Consider the following 26729-nt stretch of genomic DNA (forward strand, 5'->3'; position numbering starts at 1 on the left):
CACTTCCACCAGCTCTTCCTGGGGGACCCCAAGGCGTTCCCAGGCCAGCCGAGAGACATAGTCCCTGCAGCGTGTCCTGGGTTTTCCCCGGGGCCTCTTCCCAGTGGGACGTACGCAGTACACCTCACCTGGGAGGCGTCCAGGAGGCATCCTTATCAGATGCCCGAGCCACCTCAACTGGCCCCTCTCGACGCGGAGGAGCAGCGGTTCTACTCTGAGCCCCTCCCGGATGACCGAGCTTCTAACCCTATCTCTAAGGGAGAGCCCGGACACCCTGCGGAGAAAACTCATTTTGGCCGCTTGTATTCGCGATCTCGTTCTTTCGGTCACTACCCACAGTTCGTGACCATAGGTGAGGGTAGGAACGTAGATCGACTGTTAAATAGAGAGCTTCACCTTTCGACTCAGCTCCTTTTTCACCACAACGGACCGATTCAGAGCCCGCATCACTGCGGACGCCGCACCAATCCGCCTGTCGATCTCGCGCTCCATCCTTCCCTCACTCGTGAACAAGACCCCGAGATACTTGAACTCCTCCGCTTGGGACAAGATCTCCTCCCCGACCCGGAGATTGCACTCCACCTTTTTCCGGTCGATAACCATGGCCTCAGATTTTGAGGTGCTGATTCCCATCCCAGCCGCTTCGCATTCGGTTGCGAACCGCTCCAGTGAGAGCTGGAGGTCACGGCCCGATGAAGCCAACAGGACCACATCATCCGCAAAAAGCAGCGACCCGATCCTGAGGTCCCCAAACCGGACCCCCTCAACGCCCTGGCTGCGCCTAGAAATTCTGTCCATATAAGTTATGAACAGAATCGGTGACAAAGGGCAGCCCTGGCGGAGTCCAACCCTCACCGGGAACAAGTTCGACTTACTACCGGCAATGCGGACCAAACTGCACCGGTCGTACAGGGACCGAACAGCCCCGATCAGGGAGAAAATGTATTGTGAAAATGTAAATTACCATGTTTTTTCTGTCCACATTTTTTATTACACCTGTACCTTTCAACACAGTGAGAAGATTTGAGAATAATTTAAAATATTAGATTAGGAAGCAATGCTAGATTTAATATAATAATAATTATTATTAAGATTAATAATTATTAAGATATTTTATATTTATAAAGTATTAAGTATTTTCACATTTCTTTCACATCCAGTATTACCTATGATCTTTGTAGCCTAATCCAGTAAAAATGTATCTTTATTCATTTAATAATAAGCATCTTAATAGTCTTTGCACTGGCCTAATCCTTTAGAAATGTCGATATTTTGCAATTATTGTCTTTGTTATTTTCAATAAACCTTGAAAGTGAATTATTGCGTAATGTAGAACATTGTGTCCTGGCTTGTTATATAAAGGGAACTATATTTCAAGATCACATTTACCCAAAACTCAAACCTTGCCATGAGTTGAAGAAACCTACATGTTTATTTCCACATTTTGCTCACACAACTTATCTTAAATCATGTAGACATGCCTTTTACTTCCAACCATAAATCAATAAATGACCAACAGAAGTGGTCTCTGTCAGCGATCACGTACAGTGAGTAGATAACTTAATCATGCAGAAGAACACAGCTGATTTTGCAAGTCATAAAAGAGTTACAGCAGGACTAGGGACCACTTTTATCTTTAGAAAATTGGATTTTAGCAAAGGGGTTATGGTGTAGACACAAGTTACACGATGGTATTGATTATGTCATCATGTTCAAACTCTTTCAAAAATATAAATTATTACTGTGTTAAGATTGCTGCTTATCATAAATTATTTATTTTGGGGTTACAAGTGCATATTTAACATGACAGTAGCTGGAAGTCTTCTTAAGTCACAGTGTATTTCAAAAGTATTCTCTACAGTACATACAATAAATAAATAATATGCAGTTTTTCAACAGCTTTAATTCAATATTGAAATTAATGGATTGTTTCATACCTGTCTGCAAACATACCATATCTTGACAAAGAAACACAAAATATTTTAACTTTTCACAAATTTACAGACAATAAATAAATAACATCAAACATTCAGAAAGAAGAAACACTTACTTGTAGAGACTTGTAATGATGTCTGCAATACAATTACACTTAATTTAATCTTGTACACCAAAAATCTTTCCATAAGATAACACTTTTTTAATCACCAGACGGGAAGATTTGCGTATGCAATTAGTATTGTTGGCCACGAAAAAGTATAGTGGCTTACACTGTGTTAGTCTATTCAATAAGATATTGTACCTCAGTATCTATTATACTATATATTACATTATTTTGTATATATCACAATAACATGGATACAACATACATTAAAGGATATAATTAAATGCAGTATAGAAGATGTTGAAAATGTAATAGTCATTAATGAATAATAATAATTAATCATTCTCAGTTGTAGACAACCAGAAAACAGATGTTCTCTCAATAATATACAATAAACACCAGAGTCAAATGAGCCAAAATATTGATTGTGATCTGATTTTGACTGGTATTCGCAACATGACAAAGGGAATCATGAGTTTGAAACAAATGCTAATCTAATGCAATCGCAGTCCAATCCAGTGCTGACTGACAAGTCTTATAAGGGTTTGTGAAATGGCGTACCTTTGGCCTGCCACAAGGACTGTCTGAACTTTGGAATTAGTTTAACACATTTGCAACTCTGATTAGTCTCACAAAGTGAGATGTGGGAACTATAAAAAGGCTAAATTCATTACAAGGACTCAGTCTTCACTGAGCGTAGACTCCCTTTCTCCAAAGGCTTTCAGAGTTATATCCAACCCATCATGGGGGATACTAAGCTCTGCCTTTTGCTGCTGCTAAGCACCTATGCCTTGGCCCGTAAGTACTACTCAACTTAAACTAAATTGACACTTTTGTGACTATTAATGAAGTTTTACATATTTTAATTGAATATTAATGTTATTTATTCATGTATTGGATATCAAATATGTGTATCTGTTAATAAATGACAATAATTTAACAGCTCACAGTTATTAATCTATCCCGTTTTATGATGGTTGATGTTCTGTACAATGGTCTTCATATCAGACACAATCAATTAATGGCATTAATCGAAACTACCAACAGCCTTTGTATTTGTATGTTCTTTTAACTGTTCATGACCCTATCATTTACAGAGCAAGTAGATTCCAAAGGGGGCTCTCCAACATGTCTTTGTAAGTGTTTAATACTAAACTTTAATTTGAATTGTGAAGCAAGATATATAAAGTAATTAACAAAATGTCAAAATATATATATATTTTTTTTTACTTAAGTACAGTACAACTGTAAGTAACTAGTAGTAGGTGAAACACACTCCGAATGTTTATAGTTGAACATACAATACTGTAATTTACTGTACTATATAAAAAACTGTGTCAGCTAAATGGATCAAATGAAAAGACAAAAAGCCATGTTAAAAGAATAGAAACAGAAAATCATCATCAAGGGACCTATTTTAATTGTTTCAGTGACCAAAGTGTGTTCAAAATAACTGAACAGATACACAGACACAGACACACACAAAATTCACCTACTCAACTTGTGCCACTCTTAGCTGAAAAGTTTACCTTTGAACCCTTACCAAGAATACTATTTCATATCAGTTTGTCAAGTTCTCTGAGTCAACACTATCCTGTTTATTGTGTAAAATGCTATATCAGAGTCCAGAGTTACTTATCTAGGAGATAAGATGTCTTTGGACTGACCTGAACTTAATGATCTTTATTTTAATTACACAATGTCTCATTCCTTTTAACTTTTTAGTGGACAAGAGGTTCCAGAACTTCAGGAGATATGTGTATAACTATGACGCTGAGACCCATAACGGTGTGCATGGGGCAACCAGCCTCAAGAATGGCCCCAAAGTGTACTGTAAAGTAAGTGTCATGACTAACAGAAATATTAACTAACTCCTCACAAAAACGTTCTCACAACATAGAATAGCCTGACCAATCCCTATCTCCATCTTACAGGTTGAGATTGATGTTGTCCAGACCTGCAACTTCATTGTGCGTACTTCAGAGTGCTCTTTAAGTGAGGTATCAGCTGTAGACTCTGTGGGTTCTCCTGTGTATGAGCCTTCCGCCAATGCTGAGACCTTCCAGTTTGCCATGGAAAAGTATGTAATTATATAACTTTGTCCTAAAAGGTCTTGAACCAGTTCCCTGTACTTAAATGTGATTAAGTCAGACAATGTGTGTTAAAAACATTAGTAGAACCACACAATTAATAACACCAAGTTTGCTTTTTGTACCAGGAACCCCCTGAAGGTCATGGTTGAGGGAGAGACAGGTGTGAAACTTTTCCCTGAGGAGAATGAGCCAGCCACCATCCTCAACATCAAGAGGGGAATTGTTTCTGCCCTTCTCGTGCCTTCATTGAAAGTGGAGAAAAATGTGAAAATGGTACGAGTTTTTGTTTTAGATCTCTAAATCCTTTATTCCTGAAATATGTGTCATCAAGGTTGTTTGTGATGCAGATTAAATCAATAATAACAGGTTAGATAATACAGTGATAAGAAGCCCCAATCTGGGGTGATAAATGCTGCACCAAACATTGTGTCCTTAAAGTGACTGTCCTCATTGCCAGGTCAAAGTTCATAAAAACAACTTTATCTGTAGGTGTGGATTCACATGTTGTGTCAATTGGGAATTTCCAGCTTAGTATCACAGCCTTATTAAGATAATCAGCAAATCAAACTGTAAACAGTTAATTATATTCTTGTAAATCTTTCCTTTCCTGGAATTGAATCACATGTGGTCTGAGCTCATTTTTAATTGTAACTCTTTACATTTTTCAGGCCACACTGCATGGAGTCTGTGACACTGATAACACTGTCAATGCCAGGGAAAATAATGTCACCGACCTCACCCTCACCAGGGATCTGTCCAGATGTGACAGTTTTACTGCCCAGAAGGACCACACCAGCCCTCTGGCCCTAATCTCTGGCATGGTAGGTGTCTACATGATGACCTTCAAACTGTATAATACATGATACCAAGACGATCATTATTTTGTGTGAAAAGAACACCATAAACTCAACTAAACTCAACATTTGAGTTGAGTTTATGATGAGTTGAATTGCTCCACTAATCCTAACCTGATGATGTATAATACCTATTAAAATGCACTATTTCCCTCTCAACAGCACTTCCCTCTGTCCAAACTAATCAGCAGCACTCAGACTTGCAACTACCAGTTTTCCAATGAGGAAAGTCATATACTTTCAGGAGCCTGCACTGAGAAGCACATCTTCCTTCCTTTCTCTCACCAGTAAGTCTAGAAAAAGCAGTAGCCAGAGTTTTACAGAATACTTTACAGAGCATTGCCAGTTTGTCATTTCTTTTATGTTCTTTTCTGATTACAGGAATGAGTATGGAGTTTCAACAGTGGTGAAACAGATTATGACTCTGGTGGAGTCTGAGAATATTAACGACAGGGTCTTTGACCCAAGTAAGTAACCAAGACTAATAAAAAAATTGTAGCAGACTGCTGATATCAGTTGATAAATATCTACTTCTAATTATCTACTACTTCTTATCTAATTTTCTACTTCTTCTCTAAAGTTGAGGCCAACCTCAAGTTCCTGCCCATGGAGACTGTTGAAGAGAAGAACCCTGTCCAGACTAAGGATAGCATTATTGCCACCATGGGTGAGCTCACCTCCCTGTCCCAGACAAATCAGGGTCACCAGCGTGCCAGCACTTTCCAGAAACTCGTAACGCAGCTCCGTGGGTTAAAGGCTGAGGTTATGAGCGATGCCGTGGTTCACATGATGGATGTGTCTGGTTCCCTGACCTGGCAAGCGCTGGCCCAGTGCGGCACCCCAGAGTGCAGCAGTACCATGCTCCAGGTCCTGAGGACCTTCGATGTTGACGCCATAGAGGTCGATGCTGCCGTATATGCTTTGGGCCTGTTACCTAATCCATCCCGTCTTCTTGTCAAGGACATGCTGGCTATGGCTCAGTACAAGCAGAGCAAGCCCATCATGTATGCTCTTAGCAACGTCGTCAGAAAGTAAATAACATGTTTTTACATTCAGAGTTTTCCTCTCAGAAGCTTAATATGAAAACTACATCAAAATTACATTTTCATGTTTTCAAGTGTTCATTACTGTCCCCTCCTGTGTTGCCAGGCTCTACCAGGCCAAGGGCAATGTCACCCCTGAGATCACTGCTGTGTCTGAGTTCATGGCCTCAATTCTGGGCAGTGACTGTGCAGGTGAAAAGGAGCTGACTTTCTTGACCCTGAGGGTATGGAACCTCTTTCTACATTCTTAATTTTTGCGTTCCATATTGTCGCAATACACAAACCTCCAAGGTCTTGTTTCTTTGCTGACTGTGAATATGTTATTTTTCAATGTGTCCAGGTTGTTGGTAACATGGGAGAGGCCATGGAGGCTGCAGATGCCAGTGTAAAGACTACCCTAGTAAAGTGCATGAGACAGCCAGCCACAACCCTGTCTGTCCAGCTGGCAGCCATCCAGGCCTTTAGACACATGTCTGTGACTAATGAGGTCAGCTACATGCATTTGCACTTTCCTTTAGAGATAGCTGTACAAACTGTATTTATGTAAACAACACTAATTCTCCAAAGTCTGGCATACCGGGTAAAACACGTAAAATAACATCACAACGGCTATACGACACATTTGGGACTTCCATGGTCAATAGACTTTCTTGTCTTCTTTAGGTGCGCTCGAACCTCCAGAGGGTCAGCCAGTATGCCAAGGGAGCCGTGCAAAAGCGCCTAGCCGCCTATCTCATTCTGATGAGAGCACCTGAGGACAGTGACCTAGAACTGGTAAAGAAGGTGCTGACCCAGGATCAGAACATGCAGGTCAAGGCCTTTGTGGCCTCCCACATCTACAACATTATTTCCTCTAAGGACCCAGAAACCCAAAAGTAAGGACAATATTCCCACTTGAACGGATTTACTGTCAAATTAAGCAACATGAGTCACACAATCTAATCTTGTAACCTAATTGTCCATGATTTGTCTTCTTCCTCAGGATGGGAAAGAAGATTTTGGATGTCATGGGAGAAAATGATGTGACTACTGATTTTGACTACACAAAATCCCGCAACTACAAGATGGAGACTGGTGCCAATTACATGCAAACTGACATGAGGGGCAACATGGTATTTGATCCAACCAGCCAATTGCCTAGAGAAGTCATGCTTGAGATGACACTGAATGCCTTTGGCTATTCAATGGATATGTGGGAGGTATGTTTAAAAATAAATCCAGAAGTCCATGATGGAAAGGTCCCTTCTAGGTTTTATTCACTATCATATCCCCCGACATTCATAAATGATTTAATTTGTTTAAAGGTTGGCATGGAGGGAAAAGGCTTTGAACCAACCATTGAGGCTCTGTTTGGAAAGAATGGGTTCTTCCCAGACACGTTGTCCAAGACCATGTACTGGGCTGAAGATAAAATGCCAAACAAGATCAATGAGGTTTTAGAGAAATGGATTGAGCCTTTGATGAGTGAGAAGCTGAAGAGACAGGTGAGACTTGACTGTACATTTATTTTGTGTTTACCTGCAACAATAATTGCAATTGAGTTGCTTTATAACACTTTAGCATTAGCTGTGCCACTGTCATAATTATGAACTAAACCTTCATTTTAGGTCCCTGAGAACATTGTGAGAGAAATTGTCCGTAACTTTAACAAGCTAGCCAAGGAGCTGCAGACTCAGGAGTCCCCTGAGGCCACAGTTTATCTGAAGATTATGGGAGCTGAGCTTGGCTACATCAAGGGCACCGATCTGAAGGGCATCGTCAATACAGCAGTGATGTATGCCGAAATCCTCTTCAAGACCATCCCCACAAAGGTACATCTCATTCTGGGATGAACACTTGTTCATCGTGTTAGTTTCTTCCTACCAAGATGATTGATGTTCCTCATAACATGGGTTTTCTTTTCCAGACCTTGCAACAAATGATGTCAAGCACTGATAATGAACTTTTCGCCCATTACATCTTCATGGACAACAGTTTTAGCCTACCAACTGCTGCTGGATTGCCTCTGAAGTTCGCTCTGTCTGGGACTTTTGTACCTGGAGTTAAAGGGGGACTGCACATTGCACCAAACATGGTAAATAGCCCACTCTTTGTTGTACATTCCTCCATTAAAAGCATAGAAAGTATTTTAAGTAATTTCATCATGAACTTTTAATCTTTACTTCTTCTTACAACAGCAGGAAGTATCCTTCATGCCCTCTCTGGGGGTGGAGTTTGTGACACAGATGGGAGTACACATGCCTGAATTTGTTGTCTCTGCCATTGAGATGCACACAAACATGTACCATGAGAGTACTTTTAATGCCAAGGTCACCATGGAACAAAACCAGGTCAAGCTGGCCATACCTGCCCCTCAGGGAACCACACAGCTCTTCAGAGTTAGGTAAAGAAACATCTGAACTCCAAACGCAAACACATATTAATAATTATTCATAATATTAATGTTTGGGAAAATTACCAAAGGCACCACTGTGTATAGTTAATTTTGTATCCTCTGCACTTCCCATTAATAGCAACAGAGTTCTGACAGTGACCACTGGTCATGTTTCCCTGGTCCCTCCCATGGAGGACTACTCCAGGACTAATGTTGTCAACTGCAGTCCTCTCTTCTCTGGAGTTAAGTACTGCACCACAGCCCGTTACTCCATAGCTGGTGTCAACGCTGCTGCTCCCTACTTCCCACTTAATGGAGAGACTAAGTAAGTAATTTCAGTAAAGACAGAAATGTTTTGGATATGTGTTGTGCTTGATTATACTTTAACACCGTATCATCTGTCTCTGAAGGTTTGCTGTGGACATCCAGCCCACTGGAGAGGTGACTGAATACACAGCCACCTTTTCCTATGAGCTCCTCAGTGAGGGAAAAGATGGACGCCAGAAGGTTGATTCTCTGAAGATGATTATGAAAGCAGAAGGTATGAGCATTTCCATACATACTCCAATCGATTCCACCTTGATTCCCTTTTATTTTGAAATAATTTTGTGTAAACGAGCAGCTTCTCAATCCCTCTTCCTGCTTTTAGGTTCCGAACCCACTGAGGCCACAGCCACAATGAAGTACAACAGGAACAAGAACATCTTCACCACCAATGTCCAGATTCCTGACTATGATGTGGAGGCTGGAGTCAGGGTGGGCCTCACTGACAGCAGCACCAAGGGCAAGTCCATCACCATCGAAATCTCCAACAAGAACATTCCCCAGCTGTCTCTGATTGGTCGCGCCAAGTAAGTTAACATGGGCACACATTCAGAGGGAACATTTTTAATTGGCCAAACTTTTTCTATCCTTGAGTACATTTAGTTCTGTATCTTTGTTTAATTGAACATTTCTTTCCTACAGGCTTGAGGCCATGACTGATGGGATGCTCCAGGTGCAACTGGTGGTGCCCTCACTTCAGACAGATGCAGCTGTCACTGCCACACTGAGGAATGTAGAAGGACTCACTCTGGAGATTAAGAGTGACGTCAAACTCCCAGAGACCTCCTCTGTGCAGGGAGTCATCTTCAAATATGGTACACCAACATTTTTTTTCAACAACTTTTTGGGAGAAAGCCTAGTTTATGTCCATTCTAAGGCTGTCATTATGAAGTGAAATGTTCAACGTTTGACAATACCCATTTTTAGGAGAGGACCAGGTTCAGGTACAACTGATGTCTGACATGAACTCTGAAATCCATAAGCTCTTACCTTACACTGAAGACGTCCAGAACTGGCTCATACTGCTTTCTGAGGACATCATGGACCATAAGGTGGCCAAGACTGACATGAAATTGCGTCATATTTACACAAAGGCTCTTGAGGTAAAACTTTGTAAATTTTTCAGCGTTCTAATTTTCATGAGAATAAGACTTACAAGATCTTAAAATTTACAGGCAAGCAGCATGTGGCTGGACAAGATCACAACTGATGTCCCTGCCTTTGAGACACTTAAGAACAACATGCCAGAGATAGTAATGCCCTCCATGCCTGAGAAGCTGTTCCTGAAATCGTAAGTATAAATGAAGAAGTTCAAGTTCAAGTATTTTATTGTCAGATGGACAGAACAACACAGACTGGACACTGAAATTCTTAGGACAGGACAATGCAAAGCAACCTGGCATAACATAACATATAAGTACACAGAACATAGATTACATCTATGATAAGCTCATATATAGTAAACCTCCTAATATACAAATAATATACAATATTCAATACAGTATACTAAACCTCTAAATACACATAATACACATAATAACCTATACTAACCTTATAAACCTGTACTAACCTAAGACAAGTGAAGTACAATAGTGCAGTATTGCTGATAGTGCAACTGTCAGGCCAAATAGTGTCCTAGGGCCAAATAGTGTCCTACCTGACGTCACAATGCCATTCCGATGCAAGGACGCGTCCGTCGCTATGCCGACCTTAAATTTCTGAGATATCTACGCGTGCTAGCAGGAAGCTGTCATGGTTGCTATACTGGTTACTAGGTACGAAGTTTTGTATTTAGGCTTATTTAAACCAGTTTATTCTACTCTACGATTTAAAGTTTTCACTCCTTCGATAGCTAGTGCTAGCTAGCTAGTTGTTTTCGTCGAAAAAAATACTTATTTAGCATCAATTTTAACAGACCGGGAAGGCAACACGTATAGTATTCTACCTGCGCGCGTTGCTGTCTCGGGAATGTTGAACGAGTGAAAACTTTAAATGAAAACTTCGTACCTAGGTCATTTGGAGTAGATAAACATCTAAAAACATGCATGGCTACAGTAGACCCAGGGACCAGGATCAATGACCAGGATTGAGAGAGGTATAAGAGTATAAGAGAATAAGAGAAGCTGATAAAGTTGAATGCGCTTTCCCTACTTACAAGGCGGATACTCAAGTCTTCAGAAAGGGCGTTGTTACTGACAACGTTGTTAGAATCAGCTTGTTTCAAAGGGAGTTCTTTATTAATGAAATGCAATTTGAGTAAATGTTTAAAAGTATCACTAGGACCAAAAAACTTGATGGAAAGTTTAAATCATAAAATAGGTTAGGACCATTTTTACACAGGATTGCCCAATTTCTTCATTTTGATGCAACTGCCACATAGCGGTTCATCACCATTCCCTCTTGCACTAAGGAAATGACAAGAGAACCCTGTTTCATTCTACACTTCACTCTTAGTATTTGTTCGTCCTCGTTCATTATCTGCTGCTTGTCAGGGGTTCGGATCGCGGGGGCAGCAACCTAAGCAGGGAGGCCCAGACTTCCCTCTCCCTGGCCACTTCCACCAGCTCTTCCTGGCGGACCCCGAGGCGTTCCCGAGAGACATAGACCCTCCAGCATGTCCTGGGTCTTCCCCGGGGCCTCTTACCAGTGGGACGTGCCCAGAACACCTCACCAGGGAGGCGTCCAGGAGGCATCCTGATCAGATGCCCGAGCCACCTCAGCTGGCTCCTCTCGACTCGCTCGGAGCAGCGGTTCTGCTCTGAGCCCCTCCCGGATGACCGAGCTTCTCACCCTATCTCTAAGGGAGAGCCCGGACACCCTGCGGAGAAAGCTCATTTCGGCCGCTTGTATTCGCGATCTCGTTCTTTCGGTCACTACCCACAGTTCGTGACCATAGGTGAGGGTAGGAACGTAGATCGACTGGTAAATAGAGAGCTTCGCCTTTTGACTCAGCTCCTTCTTCACCACGACGGACCGATGCAGAGCCCGCATCACTGCGGACGCCGCACCGATCCGCCTGTCGATCTTGCGCTCCATTCTTCCCTCACTCGTGAACAAGACCCCGAGATACTTGAACTCCTCCGCTTGGGTCAAGATCTCCTCCCCGACCCGGAGATTGCACTCCACCCTTTTCCGGTCGACAACCATGGCCTCAGATTTGGAGGTGCTGATTCACATCCCTGCCGCTTAGCATTCGGTTGCGAACCGCTCCAGTGAGAGCTGAAGGTCGCGGCCCGATGAAGCCAACAAGACCACATCATCTGCAAAAAGCAGCGACCCAATCCTGGGGTCACCAAACCGGACCCCATCAACGCCCTGGCTTCGCCTAGAAATTCTGTCCATATAAGTTATGAACAGAAGTTCATAACTTCTGTTCAAGTTTGACTTACTACCGGCAATGTGGACCAAACTCTGGCACCGGTCGTACAGGGACTGGACAGCCCAGATCAGGGAATCCGGTACCCCGTACTCTTGGAGCACCCCCCACATGAGCCCCCGAGGGACATGGTCGAACGCCTTTTCCAAATCCACAAAACTTGTGTGTACTGGTTGGGCGAACTCCCATGTACCCTCCAGGACTCTGCCGAGGGTATAGAGCTGGTCCACTGTTCCACGGCCAGGACGAAAACCACATTGCTCCTCCTGAATCCGAGGTTCGACAATTCGACGGACCCTCCTCTCCAGGACCCCTGAATAGACTTTCCCAGGGAGGCTGAGGAGTGTGATCCCCCTAAAGTTGGAGCACACCCTCTGGTCCCCCTTTTTAAAGAGGGGAACCACCACCCCGGTCTGCCAGTCCAGAGGCACTGTCCCCGATGTCCATGCGATGTTGCAGAGTCGTGTCAACCAAGAAAGCCCTACAACATCCAGAGCCTTAAGAAACTCCGGGCGGACCTCATCCACCCCAGTGGCCCTGCCACCGCGGAGCTTTTCAATCACCTCGGCGACCTCAGCCCCAGAGATAGAAGGGCCCCCCCCCCGATGTCCCCAGACTCTGCCTCCACGTCGGAAAGCGTGTTGGTGGAATTAAGGAGGTCTTCGAAGTATTCCTTCCACCGATCCAGGACGTCCCCTGTCGAGGTCAGCAGCGCACCATCCCCACCATATACAGTGTTGACAGTGCACTGCTTCCCCCTCCTTAGTTGCCGGATGGTGGTCCAGAACCTTTTCGAAGCCGTTTGGAAGTCATTCTCCATGGCCTCGCCGAACTCCTCCCATGCCCGGGTTTTTGCCTCCACGACCGCTAAAGCCGCGTTGCGCTTGGCCTGCCGTTACACATCAGCTGCCTCTGGAGTCCTACCAGACAATAAAGTCCAATAGGCCTCCTTCTTCAGCTTGACGGCAACCCTCACCTCCGGAGTCCACCACCGGGTTCGAGGGTTACCGCCTTGTCATGCACCGACCGCCTTGCTGCCGCAGCTCCGGTCAGCCGCTTCACTCTTAGTATTTTGAAGTGTATGTCCGATTTTCAAAAAAGGAGATCATCTTCAGAACAAGCCTCAAATGAATAATCAACAGATTTTAGATTTTTGAAACCATTTGTTTGGTACAGCCAAAAAAGTCAAAATCAGTAGTAAAGCAACCAAACAGGAAGTTGGGTCATATCTCATCAACTCTTTGAGAACACAAAGAACATCAAACTTTGTACCAGGGGTCCGTACTTTGTACGTCGGTTATTACATCCGAGATCGAAATGACACATCCAAGATGACATCATCTTGCTAATCAGGATCTGGATAATTAGGTTCTTCGAACACCCCTGTTGTTTATGATTAGTATAGCTGGATTGAGTTGTCTGGGATAATTGCGAGTTCATGCGTTTGTTTAAAAGGGGGTATGTACCGTTTTTTTCCGCAACAGAGCCAACAGAGCAAGAGCTTGCTCAAAGGTTACTCCAAATTTGAAGATTTAATCAGAACGCCAGTGAACACCTCAAAGACTGCAAAATCCAGGAGAGAGGGCTGGCAAGAAGTAGCAGACAAATTAAATGTATAGTGACCACATTAGATGTTTTATCGCTTATTACGGTAGGCTAGGCCTATATGTTTTTGTATTTTCTTATTTTCATAATTACTTTGTTTATCATCTTCAATGTCATATAATTTAATGTGGTTACAACAAATTAATGATGTAAATGACACCTCACGAGAAAACCGATATCTCTCCAAACGTATAGTAGCCTATCGCGCTGTGCTAAAGGATCACGCAATGTGCGATTAATTCGGGTTCATGTTTAATTCTGCTAATTAGTCTTGCACCTTCCGCAACAGGTTGTTGTACGGTGGCCCACGGGTGCACACCACAGCAACATTAGCAAAGCAAACAAAAGTTGAAAACACAACATTAACACACAACACAACGACATTAACAAAAACGAAACATTTATAAAAACGCTACATTTAAAAAAACAATCTACTACTTACAACACAACAGCATTGGTTCATACCACCAACATCAGCCGAGAACACAACAGCATTAGCAGAGAACACAACAGCATTAGCCGAGAACACCGCAGCATTAGCCGAGAACACCGCAGCATTTGCACAAAACAACATTTGCAGAAACGCTGCATTTCAAGTTCACACCAAATCGTTCTCCAGACCACTAGGGGCAGTGCATGCAAAGTGGGGTGTTTTTGGTGTTTTACCCAGTGTTGCCAGGTCCACGGTTTTCCCGCGGAATTGGGCTACTTTTGAAGTGTTGCCGCGGGTAGAAATTTTTTGTCCGCTGGTTCGGGTAGACCTATTTTGCATGTAAATTACATGAAAATCTTTAAATAAAAATCCATATTTTAAATGAAATAATTTATTTATACCCAAATCCTACCAAACTGACTCCAGATCAGCACGTACACACATTTACATGGGACAAGCCCACATACACACACGCACTGTGCGTGTGCACACGTGCCTAATGTTCTCAGTCTCCGGAGAAAACCTCCTGAAAACTGCTTTTAATGCTGGCATACTAAACATTTGGTGTTACTTTGAAGATATGACAATACATTTGGCAATGATAGCAATGCTGTTGGACTTTAAAAGCAGTGTATATGGTTTGGCAGGGGCATATTTTGAGTTCTGATATTGGGCTGGTTTTTGGGCTGGTTTTGATTGGCCATTGGGCTGGTTTTGTCACACAGACCTGGCAACCCTGGTGAGAACCCAACTAATTCTACTTTGCACTGCCCCTAGTGGTCTGGAGAACGATTTGGTGTGAACTTGAAATGCAGCGTTGTTGCAATTAGCGTGTGTTAATGTTGTGTTTTCAACTTGTGTTTGCTTCGCTAATGTTGCTGTGGTGTGCACCTGTGGGCCACCGTATTGTTGTCATAAAAACGGACAAGACATGGCTGTGACAGACTTCCTGTATCACCTCTGCTTATAAAGCCGCAATCAAATCTTTTTTACATAAAATAAGCCTGCTCCTGAGCAGGTTTAAGCTAAAGGACTTGTTGCTATGACAGCAAGTCCAGAATGAGCATTGAAGAACCAAACAATCCAAGATCATCATGACAAATCGTCAATAATCAAATCCAGCTAACTGAGTTAGCGACGTACGAAGAAAGGACCCCTGGACTCTGAACCCTCTTTTGAGGATGCCTAAACAATTTGGTGTCATGTGACCACTGGGAAGGGCCGCAGGAAGCAAAAATGCGTTTAGGCCAATAACTGTTGATTTGTTTGCCTTATTTAAGTGATTCCTTTGTCTCGTGATATGTTGGTAGATCCCATGTCCGACATGTTAACCAGCTGAATTGATGCGGCCGTCATTTGGAACTCATGAAATAATTTGTCCAATCTTCACCAAATCTGGCACATATTATCTTCAGACCAAGCCTTACAAAAGTTTTCACATGGATTTATGATTTTCTAAACCATTTCTCCTTTACAGTCTATCAAAATCGTAAGCCTAGCCGTTAAACAGGAAGTTGGGTCGTATCTCTGAAAATCTTTGATGGATTCACACAAAACTTTCTATATGTACTCGAGGATGTCAAAAAATGTTTTGGGGGTCATTTGACCAGTTTGGCCCCTCATTGCGGCTTGCGGCTATATTTTCTTTTGAATTTGTTATCAAAATAACGTATTTTTAGACTAAATTTTCTGTCATTCATTCACCAGTGAGAGCACATTCAGATACCAGTTCAACAAGGACCGTGTCATCATCATCATCCCCATACCTCTTGGAGGAAAGTCATCTGAGGAACTCAGGATCCCAGCCCTGCTGACCACACCACACCTGGCAGTGCCCCAGATGGGTCTAGACCTTCCCTCTAAGGAGATCCAGGTCCCCACCTTCTCCATCCCCTCCAACTATGATCTTACTCTGCCACTCATGGGAATGGTGGAAGTATCTGCTAAGGTCAACAGCAACTATTACAACTGGGAAGCCATGATCTCAGCTGGCAACAACAGTGTAGAGGATCCAAGCTACATGGTCCAGTACAAAGTGATGGCTGACAGTCCCATCGAGCTGTTCTCCTACACAACTGAAGGTAACTACCTCTCTCATAAACGTAGCAATGAGGTAATCTTGATATTATTTGACATTCGATTTAAGTTAAAGAATTAAGCTCAAGTGTCTGGCATTAAACTAACAGGACATTTCATGCATCAGCTCTGATGTCTGCTCTAGAGGACATTTAGGAAGTTTAATTTACCTTGTGCATCTTATTACAGGAACTGCGCTGATTACTGACATCCCAGAGGACACAATGAAGGCCATTGTTAATGCTTCCCTTAGCCACAAGCTTATTGACACAAGTTTTGGGATCATAGAGAGTGTCAGTGTTTCAGACAAAGTTAGAGCAACAGGCAACTACAAGATCCAGGCATTTAGCCCCCTGGGATTGCAGACATCCCTGGACATCACCTCCCAGTGTTCCCTGGCCGCCGACATTTTCATTGGTGACGCCAACATTGACGGAAGTCTGACCGTGGGATCCCTGACTGCCAGCACCACCTACTCCCAGTCATTCTCTGTTGAGCCAATGAAGAAAGAAGCAAGAGCTGAGTCTACATTGAGGATGGATGCTCCAATGCTAGAATTTGTCAATAAGATCAAAGCAGGATATGCTGATGAGCAGCTTCTCATCGAGTCCAACACCAACATGAACAACGACCCAATGAAGCACACCACCAAGTTCAGCATTGGCTACAAGGAAGCTCAGCTCACTATTCAGTCTGACTCTGTGACCAAGGCTGATGAAAGAATGCTCCGTAGCCAGGTCGACTTCACTGCGACCAGAAACGAGGCCAGCATAAGGATAGAGAACCAGGCAGATGATACCCAGAATCGTGTATATTCCTTGGTCTCCGCATCCCTGAATCCGTCTAGCCTTGAGATTAATGCGGATGCCTCTATTAATGTATTTGCTAGCCGTGCCTCCCACAAAGCCACATTGACCCTGAATAAGGACAGCCTGGCCACCAGCTGCACCACAACTGCACAGAGTAGCCCAGTGACCTTCGAGAACATTATTCATGGTGGATTTGACACCACCGGGGCCAGTATGAGCATCAACACTAAGGGCGCCATCCAAGAGAACACTGCTGAGTTAAATGTGGAGGGGAAAGTCAGCACCTCTGAGCTATACATGAACAGCATGTACAAAGGTAACCTATTTGATGCCAACACCAGAAATAGAGTAAATCTCAGAATGAATGAAGATGGTTTGACCATCTCTAATAGCCTGGTAGCCTCTCTGCAGGACATGAAAACTGACAACAAACACTCCATGACTCTTACTCTTGGATCTCTGGCTGTCCGCTCCAAAACTGATAACTTCCTTAGTGACAGTAATTCCTACAAGCATGACATTACCATTGACATTGAACGTTTCACTGCCTTTGTGGTTGTAAACAATGACCTAAAGATTATGGATGTCCACTTTGTCAATGAAGCCGAGTTCAAGGCAGAGCCTTACAATATGGACCTGACTGGCAGTGTAAAGGGCACCTACTCAGAAGACGAGCTGAAGCACACCTACGAGATTAGCTTTACTGATATGACATCCACTGCTAAGTGCAACACCAATGGAAAACTCATGGGGTCACAGATGTCTCATAACACAGACATGGAACTTTCTGGTCTGACCATGAAGTTCAACAGCTTGGCAAACTTCAACTCTCCGTTGCTTCGTCTGGATAGCACTATCCACACTGTTGCTGAACCGTTCACTCTGAATGTTGATGCAATCTTCAACTCAAATTCTGAGCTGAATTTCTATGGAAAGCAGACTGGTGAAGTGTACAGCAAGTTCCTCCTGAAGGCAGAGCCCCTGTCTTTCTCCTACTCCCATGAATGCAGAGCCTCAACTACCCACAAGCTGGAAAGTGGCACCTCTATTGAGACAAATATGGACAATAAGTTCAACAGCTTGATAACCACTAAAGAGCAGAGTGTCACATTCAAGACTACATCCAAACTGAACAAACATGCATTTGACCAGGAAATTACGGCCTACAACAAACCTGAGAAGCTTGGAGTTGAAATGACTGGAACTTTCTCCACCACTGTGTTGAGCAAAGCTAGTGAGAACCAGGACTACTCCATCTCCGGATTTGTAAAGTATGACAAGAACAGTGACAGCCATCTCCTCCAGATCCCTTTCATTGAGCATCTGCCTGCAGTCATTGAGCAAGTGAAGGCTACAATTATGGGAGTTATGGACAATAGCATTGAGTTGCTGAAGGACATTGACTCAAAGTATGAAATCAGGGTCAACCTTCAGGCGAAAGTAAATGGACTAAAACAAGTCATTGCCACTTTTGACATTAATTTGTTCATTCAAGACTTGAAACACTTCATCAACTCCATGGTAAATCACATGACTGGTCTAATGTCTAAGCTTCCCCATGAAGAATTCAAAAATGTGATCAAATCAGTTAAGGACACCATTTCCGACTTCTTTGTGGAATTTAATATACCAAATACCAAACTTGAGGAGCTTCTTACCAACTATGAGGTTGACAAGATGATTGAGAGTGTTATGGATGAAGCTGTGGAAATCATGAAGCACCTTCAGCTCAGGGAACACATTCAGTCAGCAATTGCTGCTCTCAAGTCTATTGACATCCAACCATTCCTAAACAAAGTCATGACACCAGTGGAGGAGTTTGTGAATCAACTAAGCACATTTGACTTCAAGCACATGTTCGAAGACATGAATGTCTATTTTTCACGATTGGTCCAGAAGATCAAATCTTTTGATTATGAAACATTCACTGAGGAGCTTAAAGAAAAAATCACTGACATGAGCAAGATTCCTTGTTTTGGAAAACTTAATGGTGAGTTCAGACTTATCTCACCTGACTACAGCCTCAGAACGACTGCAGAGCTGCAGAACTCTACCACTGCCTCTGAGTCTCCAGAGCTCACTGTCAACCTCAACTCTCAGGCCACATCTACCTTTGACCTCATTGCCTACACTCTGGATGCCACTGCACATGTTGTACGCAGAACAAGTCAGCTTTCTCTCTCTGAGACCATCAAAGTTGTGCACACCTCTTTCTCCTTTGACCACGAGGGAACAATGGGTTTCTATGGTACTTCTGCAGAGGCATCCTCCAAGACCACTGCCAAGGCTACGACCGAGCCATACAAAGCTGAACTTGTCAACAGTGCGATCTTTACAACAGGGAATGGAGTCTCAGCCACACTGGAGACTGCCTACAACCATGAGGTGAACATGCCCCTACTTGAAATCTTTAGCGAAACTTCCCACACCCAGAAGACTTTTGCCTTCCTGGAGAATGGGGTCATTACTCTGACCCTAGGTCATGAAGGCAGGGGTAAATTTGCCATTCAGGAGTATGGAGATGAGGGAACCCAGAAGAGTGACATGGAGATAACTGTTAATTTCCATGACATCAAACTGACCTTCACTGGAGAAACAAACACAAATCACGTTCAGATGAAGCAAAATGTTCAGGCTGAGTTCTGCATTTATGGTCAAATCAACATTGAGGCATCTGCTGAGACAAAAACACCCTTCATCACAAGCAGTGTTGCTGAGCTGAAAGGAGAGGCTAAGGTACAGGATATGAAAATTGAGATAACTGCTTCCCACAACACTGAGCTGGTAGGCAATGTTGAGGGAACTATCTCCAACTCTCTCACTGCATTGATCACACCGTATGAGCTCATGTTTGACATCAAGAACAAGGAAAATACCAAGGTGAAACTACCTTTCAAGTTGTCTGGAAAGATTGATCTTCAGAATGACTTTGCCATTACCCTCAATTCTGGAGTGCAGCAGTGCAGTTGGGTGGGTCATGCTCGATTCAATCAGTACAAGTACTCCCATTACTTCACGATGGACAATGGTGAAAAGGAAATTCACATCTTTGCACAGATTAATGGAGAAGCCAACCTTGATGTGTTGAAGGAGCCCATCACCATTCCTGAAATGTCTGTGCCATTCCTAAGTGTGAAGACATCCCCAGTTGAGGACTACTCTCTGTGGGAGGACACCGGCCTGAGCATGCTCTTGACAACAACTCAGCAGACCTTTGACATGGAGTCCAAAATTGTTTATAAAAAGAACCCTGATATGTTAACCATTGACCTTGACTTGCAGCCTGTTGTCAGTGCCATCAATAAGAATACCAGAATGCTGAACAAAAACATAATCATTGGTAAGGATAAGGTTGTTGCCTTACTCACAATCTCCTTGGATCAAGCAAAGGCAGAATATGAGAAATACAATATTGAGCTGCCAAAAACCCTCACAGTTCCAGCATACAAAGTTCCAGTGATGAATATAGAGGTGTCTTCTTTCACCATCCCTCTGCCTGACGCCAGTCTCATCACCATGCCGGCTCTGCATGTTCCATCTGCCCTCAGCAAGCTGACTCTTCCAAAAATCACTCTGCCCAAAATGCAGAGGAGCATCAAGATCCCTGTCATGGGTGACCTGACATATGAGTTTTCCATGAAGACACCTGTGGTCACACTTAAAACTGATGCTAGCATCATCAATCAGCATGAAATCGTAATCAAACTTGATGCCACCTCCACCTCTGACTTTAAGGTCCTGACAGGCAAGATCGAGGGTACCAGCACTTTAAACAGAGATAACGGAGTGAAACTGTCATCTGTCCTGTCTGTGAAGCACATGATCATTGACAGCAATCACGACAGCACCATCATCTTCAGTAACAAGGCTGTGGATGCTTCTATCACCAATTCAGCTAAGGTTGGCATGTCCGCCCTGATGATCGAAGCCAACCAGGAATTGTTCGCAAATGCACAGGATGGGCTCATTGTATCTCTGTCCAGTCCATCTTCTGGTCTCCTTGGACTCCAGTTGTTGACAAAGCGCCCAGCTCAAGTGAAAGGAAGGCTCTACAGCCGCTATCCGGTAAGACCTATATATATTTTGTGTAATATCTGTTGTTGCATGTTCTCAGGTAGAATCTAAATAGTGTCTAGGTTGGTTGTAATTGACAGAATTGGGCTGACTTAAAGCACACCTTACCACACCCTGACAGAATAATTTAGAAAAATATCTGACAATGATATATAATGTGCATGGCAGTAAATACCTTCTTCTTTTTTTTTTTACTTTTTCCTGAAACATAATTCTTTCTCTCTCATTTAGTCTGATCCAACAAATGATGTGGATATCATGTCCATCAAGATGTCTGTGATCGACTCAGCTATGCTTAACATTCAGACAACCTGGAATATGGAGGTTCCCAATGAGATGATGTTGGGACTAAAGGAGAACATACTGACCATTGTGTCCACAGTTACTCTGCAGGATATTGTGAACAATCCCATTGGTAAAGCATATAATGAAATCACCAGGCTAGCCAGCAATCTTGAGGGTCCACTTGAGCAGATTAAGGAAGAGGGCAGAATAATGTTCAAGAGGGCTGCTGACAATTTTGAAGCTTTAGGTCTTGCTGACTTGACCGAAAAGGTCTCAGAGAGCATGATCTATGTCCTCAAAGAGTATGAGGAGAAGATTCAGATTCTTCTCAATGCTTTCATTGAGTTCCTGAGGGAAACACAGTTCCAACTCCCTGGATTTGAAGACAAACTGTCTGGGCTTGAAGTCTACCGTAAATTCACTAGCTTCATTACTGATGTAACTGAAGAGGCTATCACAAAGGTTCCAGAATTTGTTGCTGCCCGCAGTGAAACAGTTCATAATTTTATTACAAATATCCAAATTCCCATTCCTGATTTCAGAAAGGAAGGATTTGTGTCCTCCATCACATTTGAAGAACTCCAACGTATTCTCATTGACATTGTTCAGACAATCAGGACTATAACACTGGAGGACATTGTGGAAATTGTGAATAAATCAAATCGTTTTTGTATTCAGAAACTGGAGGGGCTCAATTGGATGAGCGACATTTATACTGATTTTGTTAACTCTCGTGGATTGTCTTCTATTAACACCCAGGTTGAAAACTTTAGGAACATGGCTGAGGCCTACTTCAGTGATATCCATACCAATTTCCAGGCTATTTTTGCTGACATGTCTATTGAGCAGCTGAACGCTGACATCCAGTCATGGATTGGCTCAGTGGTCAAGCGCCTGAATGCTTTCCACAACATGGTTATAGAGTTCCTTAAGGAGATATCCAAGCATGCAGAGTCGTATGTGAGAGTGTATGATAGAAGGATAGAAATTGACATTCCTATTCCATTTTCTGACCAGGCAGATTGAACCAGTAACCTGTAACCAATGCTATTCAGTCAAAGAATGTTTTTAAATCTAACTTAAGTATGTCTGAAACAGCTAGACATGGAAAACAACTAAACCTACATTGTTGTCATTCTGTATGCAAACAGTCCTAGTTATTCAGGCAAAGGCATGTTTCCATGTTTTTCCCCACATTTTTTTTGTAAATTGCTTATTTTGTTTTAGTATTAATTATTCAGATGTCTACCACCTCAGCTGATATTACTATGTCCCCCTTGTGTCTGTATTTAAAAACCTAAACACATAAATAAAGACCATTTGGAATGCAAGTTTAATTTTTCTAACTCCTTCTACACACTTTAGTGTTACAGTCATTCTCTTTGAATTAACAAAAGTTGAAATTAAGTTCCACATGAAATGAAATATTTTAGTAACCCTTACTTACTAAGTGTTCAACAACAGAGAATATCATCAAGTAAGATTATACACGTAAGCCTCACAGCAACAGAAATGAAGAAATTTTCCAAATTCATTGTTACTCACTGCAAAACTTGCTTTACTTGATCAAATGTATGTACTCTACTTAAACTGTATTTTGTTTATGGACAGAATAAAGAAAACACCTTTTATAAATTTAGCATTGTGTCATTTTCATCTCTCAAGCTAAATACAGAGCAGGCTAAAGTGTCCCTCCCCTTAAAAATGTTCCACAGTCCACAGCATGACATCAGCTATTAACAAAGTAATTCATGACAACAGAAAGCAAAGGCATTCTTGGTTGCTGACTTTCTGTTGGCAGAGCGTAAGCACATCCTTTGATGGATATAAAAGGTAGGCATCTATGAATGGGTACCAAAGCACAACAGAACATGACAGGATATTTCACATTTAAAGTCTATTTTAATAGCTCTCAAAACGTGTATGCACAGACATGAAATACTGCTTCTGGATTAGTGAGGCCTATACAAATTTAATGAGGCATGAAACTGCCCTATTAATTAGGGGTGTAATGATACACTCAGCTCACGATTCGATACGTATCACGATACTGGGTGTAAAATACAATACGTATCACGATATTTTGAACAACATTTTAAATTCAACTGAAATTCACTTAACAGATTTATTTCCAAAACATTAAACATAATAATTTTCTTTGTTGTACATACAATTTAGTTAACAGAATTAACTTTCTGTGAATGCAATGAATGCACACATAACGCAGGTGCAGAGTAGGTCGCGTGCTGGTAGCTCAACCAACAGGATCAAACGGACGTCATATTGTAAAAATATTGCCATAACTCTACGATACATATTGTAAAAATGTTGTATTGTGATATATTGTTCCACAATATATTGTTACACCCCTACTATTAATAGTTCCGCTTGGTTGTGAAAATGGAAAACAGAAAGCCAGTGATGGAGAAATGGATTTATTTATTGATTTGACTGCTGTTGGCTGTATTCTGCATCGCTTTTCTATTTAAAACTTTCCATTTGTTTCCCTCTCAGTGTAATTCCAAGATACATAGTCCACTCGAATGACTTCACTGTGGTTTCAGTTGACCCCTTCTATAGTGCCATTGTCCTGAATGTATGAGAAGATATTAAATAACACTGTTTAGTTTCTATCAATACTTTTTCTGGCTTAATGTCCATTTTCTGCAGTATAACACACAAACAACACAGTGTACTAAAACTTTTGTATGACACAAGATTGATTGCACAGATGTGATGAGAGAGAGAGAGAGAGAGAGAGAGAGAGAGAGAGAGAGGGAACATTTTGTTCCTGTCAACAAAGAGCCCAGCAACAGACATTTAGAAAGAATGTGCCTTTTAAATGATTGAACCCAAATCAAGACCGAGCTCTTTACATCCCAAAGAAATCCCCTATTGGTAAGGGACCAAAGGAAATCAATTGTAACAATGACGTTAAATGCTGTCATGAAACACTGTCCATTACATAACACTAATGCAACATGTTTGCATTAAATTAGACAAACATAATCTGTAGTTAAAGCCCTTGATATGAAATCCAACTTTGTACTTCCAGTAACTTTTTGTGTTGGTGGGCTGTGACAAAAAACAGTGTTCCTGCTTTCCTGTTTGCCCAGTCCATAATATAGTACAGTGCTTTATGTGTGCTTTCTGGATTTTGGGTTAGTTTCTTCTTATTGTGCTGCAATCCTATTTACACAGTTTCTGTAAAAATACACGTCATATCCACTTTACTGTTGAAAAAACAAATATAAACATGCTCTATCTGTAACTAATATACACCAAATACTTCCTCATAGTTGACATAGTAATAATCAGGTTATTAAGAGTTTTATTTAGAAACCAAGCTGTAAGATCCTGGGCTAAGTAGAATACAGTAAATATGGTGGTTTCATTGATGCCATCGGGACTTTACTAAACATTTTTACGTTATTGCACTTTTGGGATCATCAAGGCATTCAACGTGACTAAACAGGCTGTAATAAAATCATAGTATCTTTTTAAAAGCACAAAATAATGTATATATTTTTTCAACTAGCAAATTCTTGAGGACATACAAATATTGCACTTTTTATGTCATATGACATTCACAATACAGTATGGGAGTCAGGTGGCAGAGCGGTTAGGGAATCGGGCTAGTAATCAGAAGGTTGCTGGTTCTATTCCCCGATGTGATGGTGTGTCCTTGGGCAAGGCACTTCACCTTACTTGCCTCGGGGGAATGTAAGTTGCTCTGGATAAGAGCGTCTGCTAAATGACTAAATGTCAATGTAAATGTGAAGTACACATTGAAGCTGCTATACATATTCCCTGACCTGATATAGTCAAGTGCCTATGAAATACTGACACAAAGGCAGAATACACAGCCTTCTGGAGGAAGTCTTTGTGAAAGCAGCTTGACCAAAACAAAAGAACCTGTGGCAAAAGTATTCAGATACATTAAAAAAACAGAACATCTAATGAAAGATACAACCCTTTCATTGTGCAATAAAACTTGGCTTGTAAGCTTGAGTCTGTCATATAAATAAACTTGACTACACTGGTAGATTTAGTCTGTAGTAATGAAGATGCGTTGGTTTTTGTCCTTGAAACCACTCGTTTGTATTACCATCACAATTCCATTATGATGTCCATCAAATGCCGTGTGCCAATTAAGACCTGTGCAAGCCCTCTGAAGCAGCATTCTTTAGTAAACCTGTAGGATACCCTCGCATTAGAAATAATTTACTTGGCATAGGACCTCTAACTAATCTTAATGGTGGACTTGGCAGACTCAATCTAGGTCAACTGAATTGGCGAATAGGTCCATGCTATGGATCCACCGTTATTGAATGATGATTCTCAGGGAAAGAAAACCGATCTTAGTGGTGTTAACGGAGTAGTCTACAGTGGTCGTCGCTCGTCGTGGTCGTTTATTCATAACAACAGACAGCAATTGGCACAACCTGTAGATGGACTGGATCTCTTCTGTAAAGCAGCGCGTGTCGCAGTCTCAAACACTTCCCGTATACCGTCCTTAGTTTTCGCAGAGCACTCCAAATAGTCATATGCGCCAATGCGCATGGCCATGGCTCGTCCGTCCTCGGTTTTTACAGGTTCTTGCTTCATTCTGGACAACTCGTTTCTGACATTCTCATCGTTACGCAAATCCCTTTTGTTCGCTACAAGAATAATGGGCACATTTGGACAAAAGTGTTTAACCTCTGGTATCCATTTCTCAGGAATATTTTCAAGTGAATCTGGGCTATCCACTGAGAAGCACATCAAAATGACATCAGTGTCCGGATAGGACAGTGGGCGAAGGCGGTCATAGTCCTCCTGGCCGGCTGTGTCCCACAATGCTAGTTGGACTTGCTTAGTGTCCACTTCAATGTCAGCCACATAGTTCTCAAACACAGTTGGAACATACACCTCTGGAAACTCGTCTTTGCTAAATACAATAAGCAAGCAGGTTTTTCCACACGCGCCGTCGCCAACCACGACAAGTTTCTTACGTATATCTGCCATTTGTTGTTCTGGAAAAGAGAATGACGGTCTATAAACTTAATTGTGACAAAATACAAAATTCGATGAAAACTATGATTCCAGACTATTCGCCGCTTGGTCGCAATAGGCCTATGGTGACGATTCTTGAGCACTGAACGTTGTGCTCTGCAAACACCAGTCTCTTTTTCCAAGTAGATGCAATAGTAACAGCTGAGCACTTCCTTTATAAAGCACACGGACGCTTTCTTAATATAGCAACCCAATCGGAAGTGGGGAGGTGAGATCACTATTTCTAAGGGAGAATGTGATTGGATCTGGACAGTCTGTTTGGTTAGTAGGGGAGGGTCGTGTACCAC

The 26729-nt window shown here is 42.2% G+C and overlaps 2 protein-coding genes across 2 annotated transcripts; one reads left to right on the top strand and one right to left on the bottom strand.

Moving 5' to 3' along the window:
• The first annotated feature begins 2784 nt into the window (after window positions 1–2784).
• On the top strand, window positions 2785–22718 carry LOC136947378 (apolipoprotein B-100-like). The gene is made up of 26 exons (XM_067241423.1): window positions 2785–2839; window positions 3139–3177; window positions 3767–3879; window positions 3976–4121; window positions 4260–4407; window positions 4803–4955; window positions 5151–5275; window positions 5370–5455; window positions 5569–6019; window positions 6138–6255; window positions 6372–6518; window positions 6695–6906; window positions 7014–7230; window positions 7336–7515; window positions 7639–7842; window positions 7938–8105; window positions 8209–8414; window positions 8545–8730; window positions 8816–8946; window positions 9055–9256; window positions 9372–9544; window positions 9657–9832; window positions 9905–10020; window positions 15851–16224; window positions 16409–21093; window positions 21334–22718. The coding sequence occupies exons 1-26, from the start codon at window positions 2785–2787 to the stop codon at window positions 22411–22413; spliced, it is 9891 nt and encodes a 3296-aa protein (XP_067097524.1). The 3' UTR covers window positions 22414–22718.
• Window positions 22688–26551, bottom strand: LOC136947381 (rho-related GTP-binding protein RhoB). The gene has a single exon (XM_067241437.1). The coding sequence runs from the start codon at window positions 26392–26394 to the stop codon at window positions 25804–25806; it is 591 nt and encodes a 196-aa protein (XP_067097538.1). The 5' UTR covers window positions 26395–26551; the 3' UTR covers window positions 22688–25803.
• Window positions 26552–26729: the final 178 nt, after the last annotated feature.

This window comes from Osmerus mordax, chromosome 8, assembly GCF_038355195.1.
Source record: "Osmerus mordax isolate fOsmMor3 chromosome 8, fOsmMor3.pri, whole genome shotgun sequence".
In the NCBI taxonomy this organism is placed as follows: Eukaryota; Metazoa; Chordata; class Actinopteri; order Osmeriformes; family Osmeridae; genus Osmerus; species Osmerus mordax.

What these genes read in the sequence shown, in the direction of transcription:
- LOC136947378 (XM_067241423.1), top strand. Translation starts at nt 2,785, where the DNA reads ATGGGGGATACTAAGCTCTGCCTTTTGCTGCTGCTAAGCACCTATGCC. An exon ending in AAGCACCTATGCCTTGGCCC is followed by an intron (nt 2,840 to 3,138) that starts GTAAGTACTACT and finishes TATCATTTACAG; the next exon opens with AGCAAGTAGATTCCAAAGGG. An exon ending in TGGAGAAAAATGTGAAAATG is followed by an intron (nt 4,408 to 4,802) that starts GTACGAGTTTTT and finishes TACATTTTTCAG; the next exon opens with GCCACACTGCATGGAGTCTG.
- LOC136947381 (XM_067241437.1), bottom strand. Translation starts at nt 26,394, where the DNA reads ATGGCAGATATACGTAAGAAACTTGTCGTGGTTGGCGACGGCGCGTGT.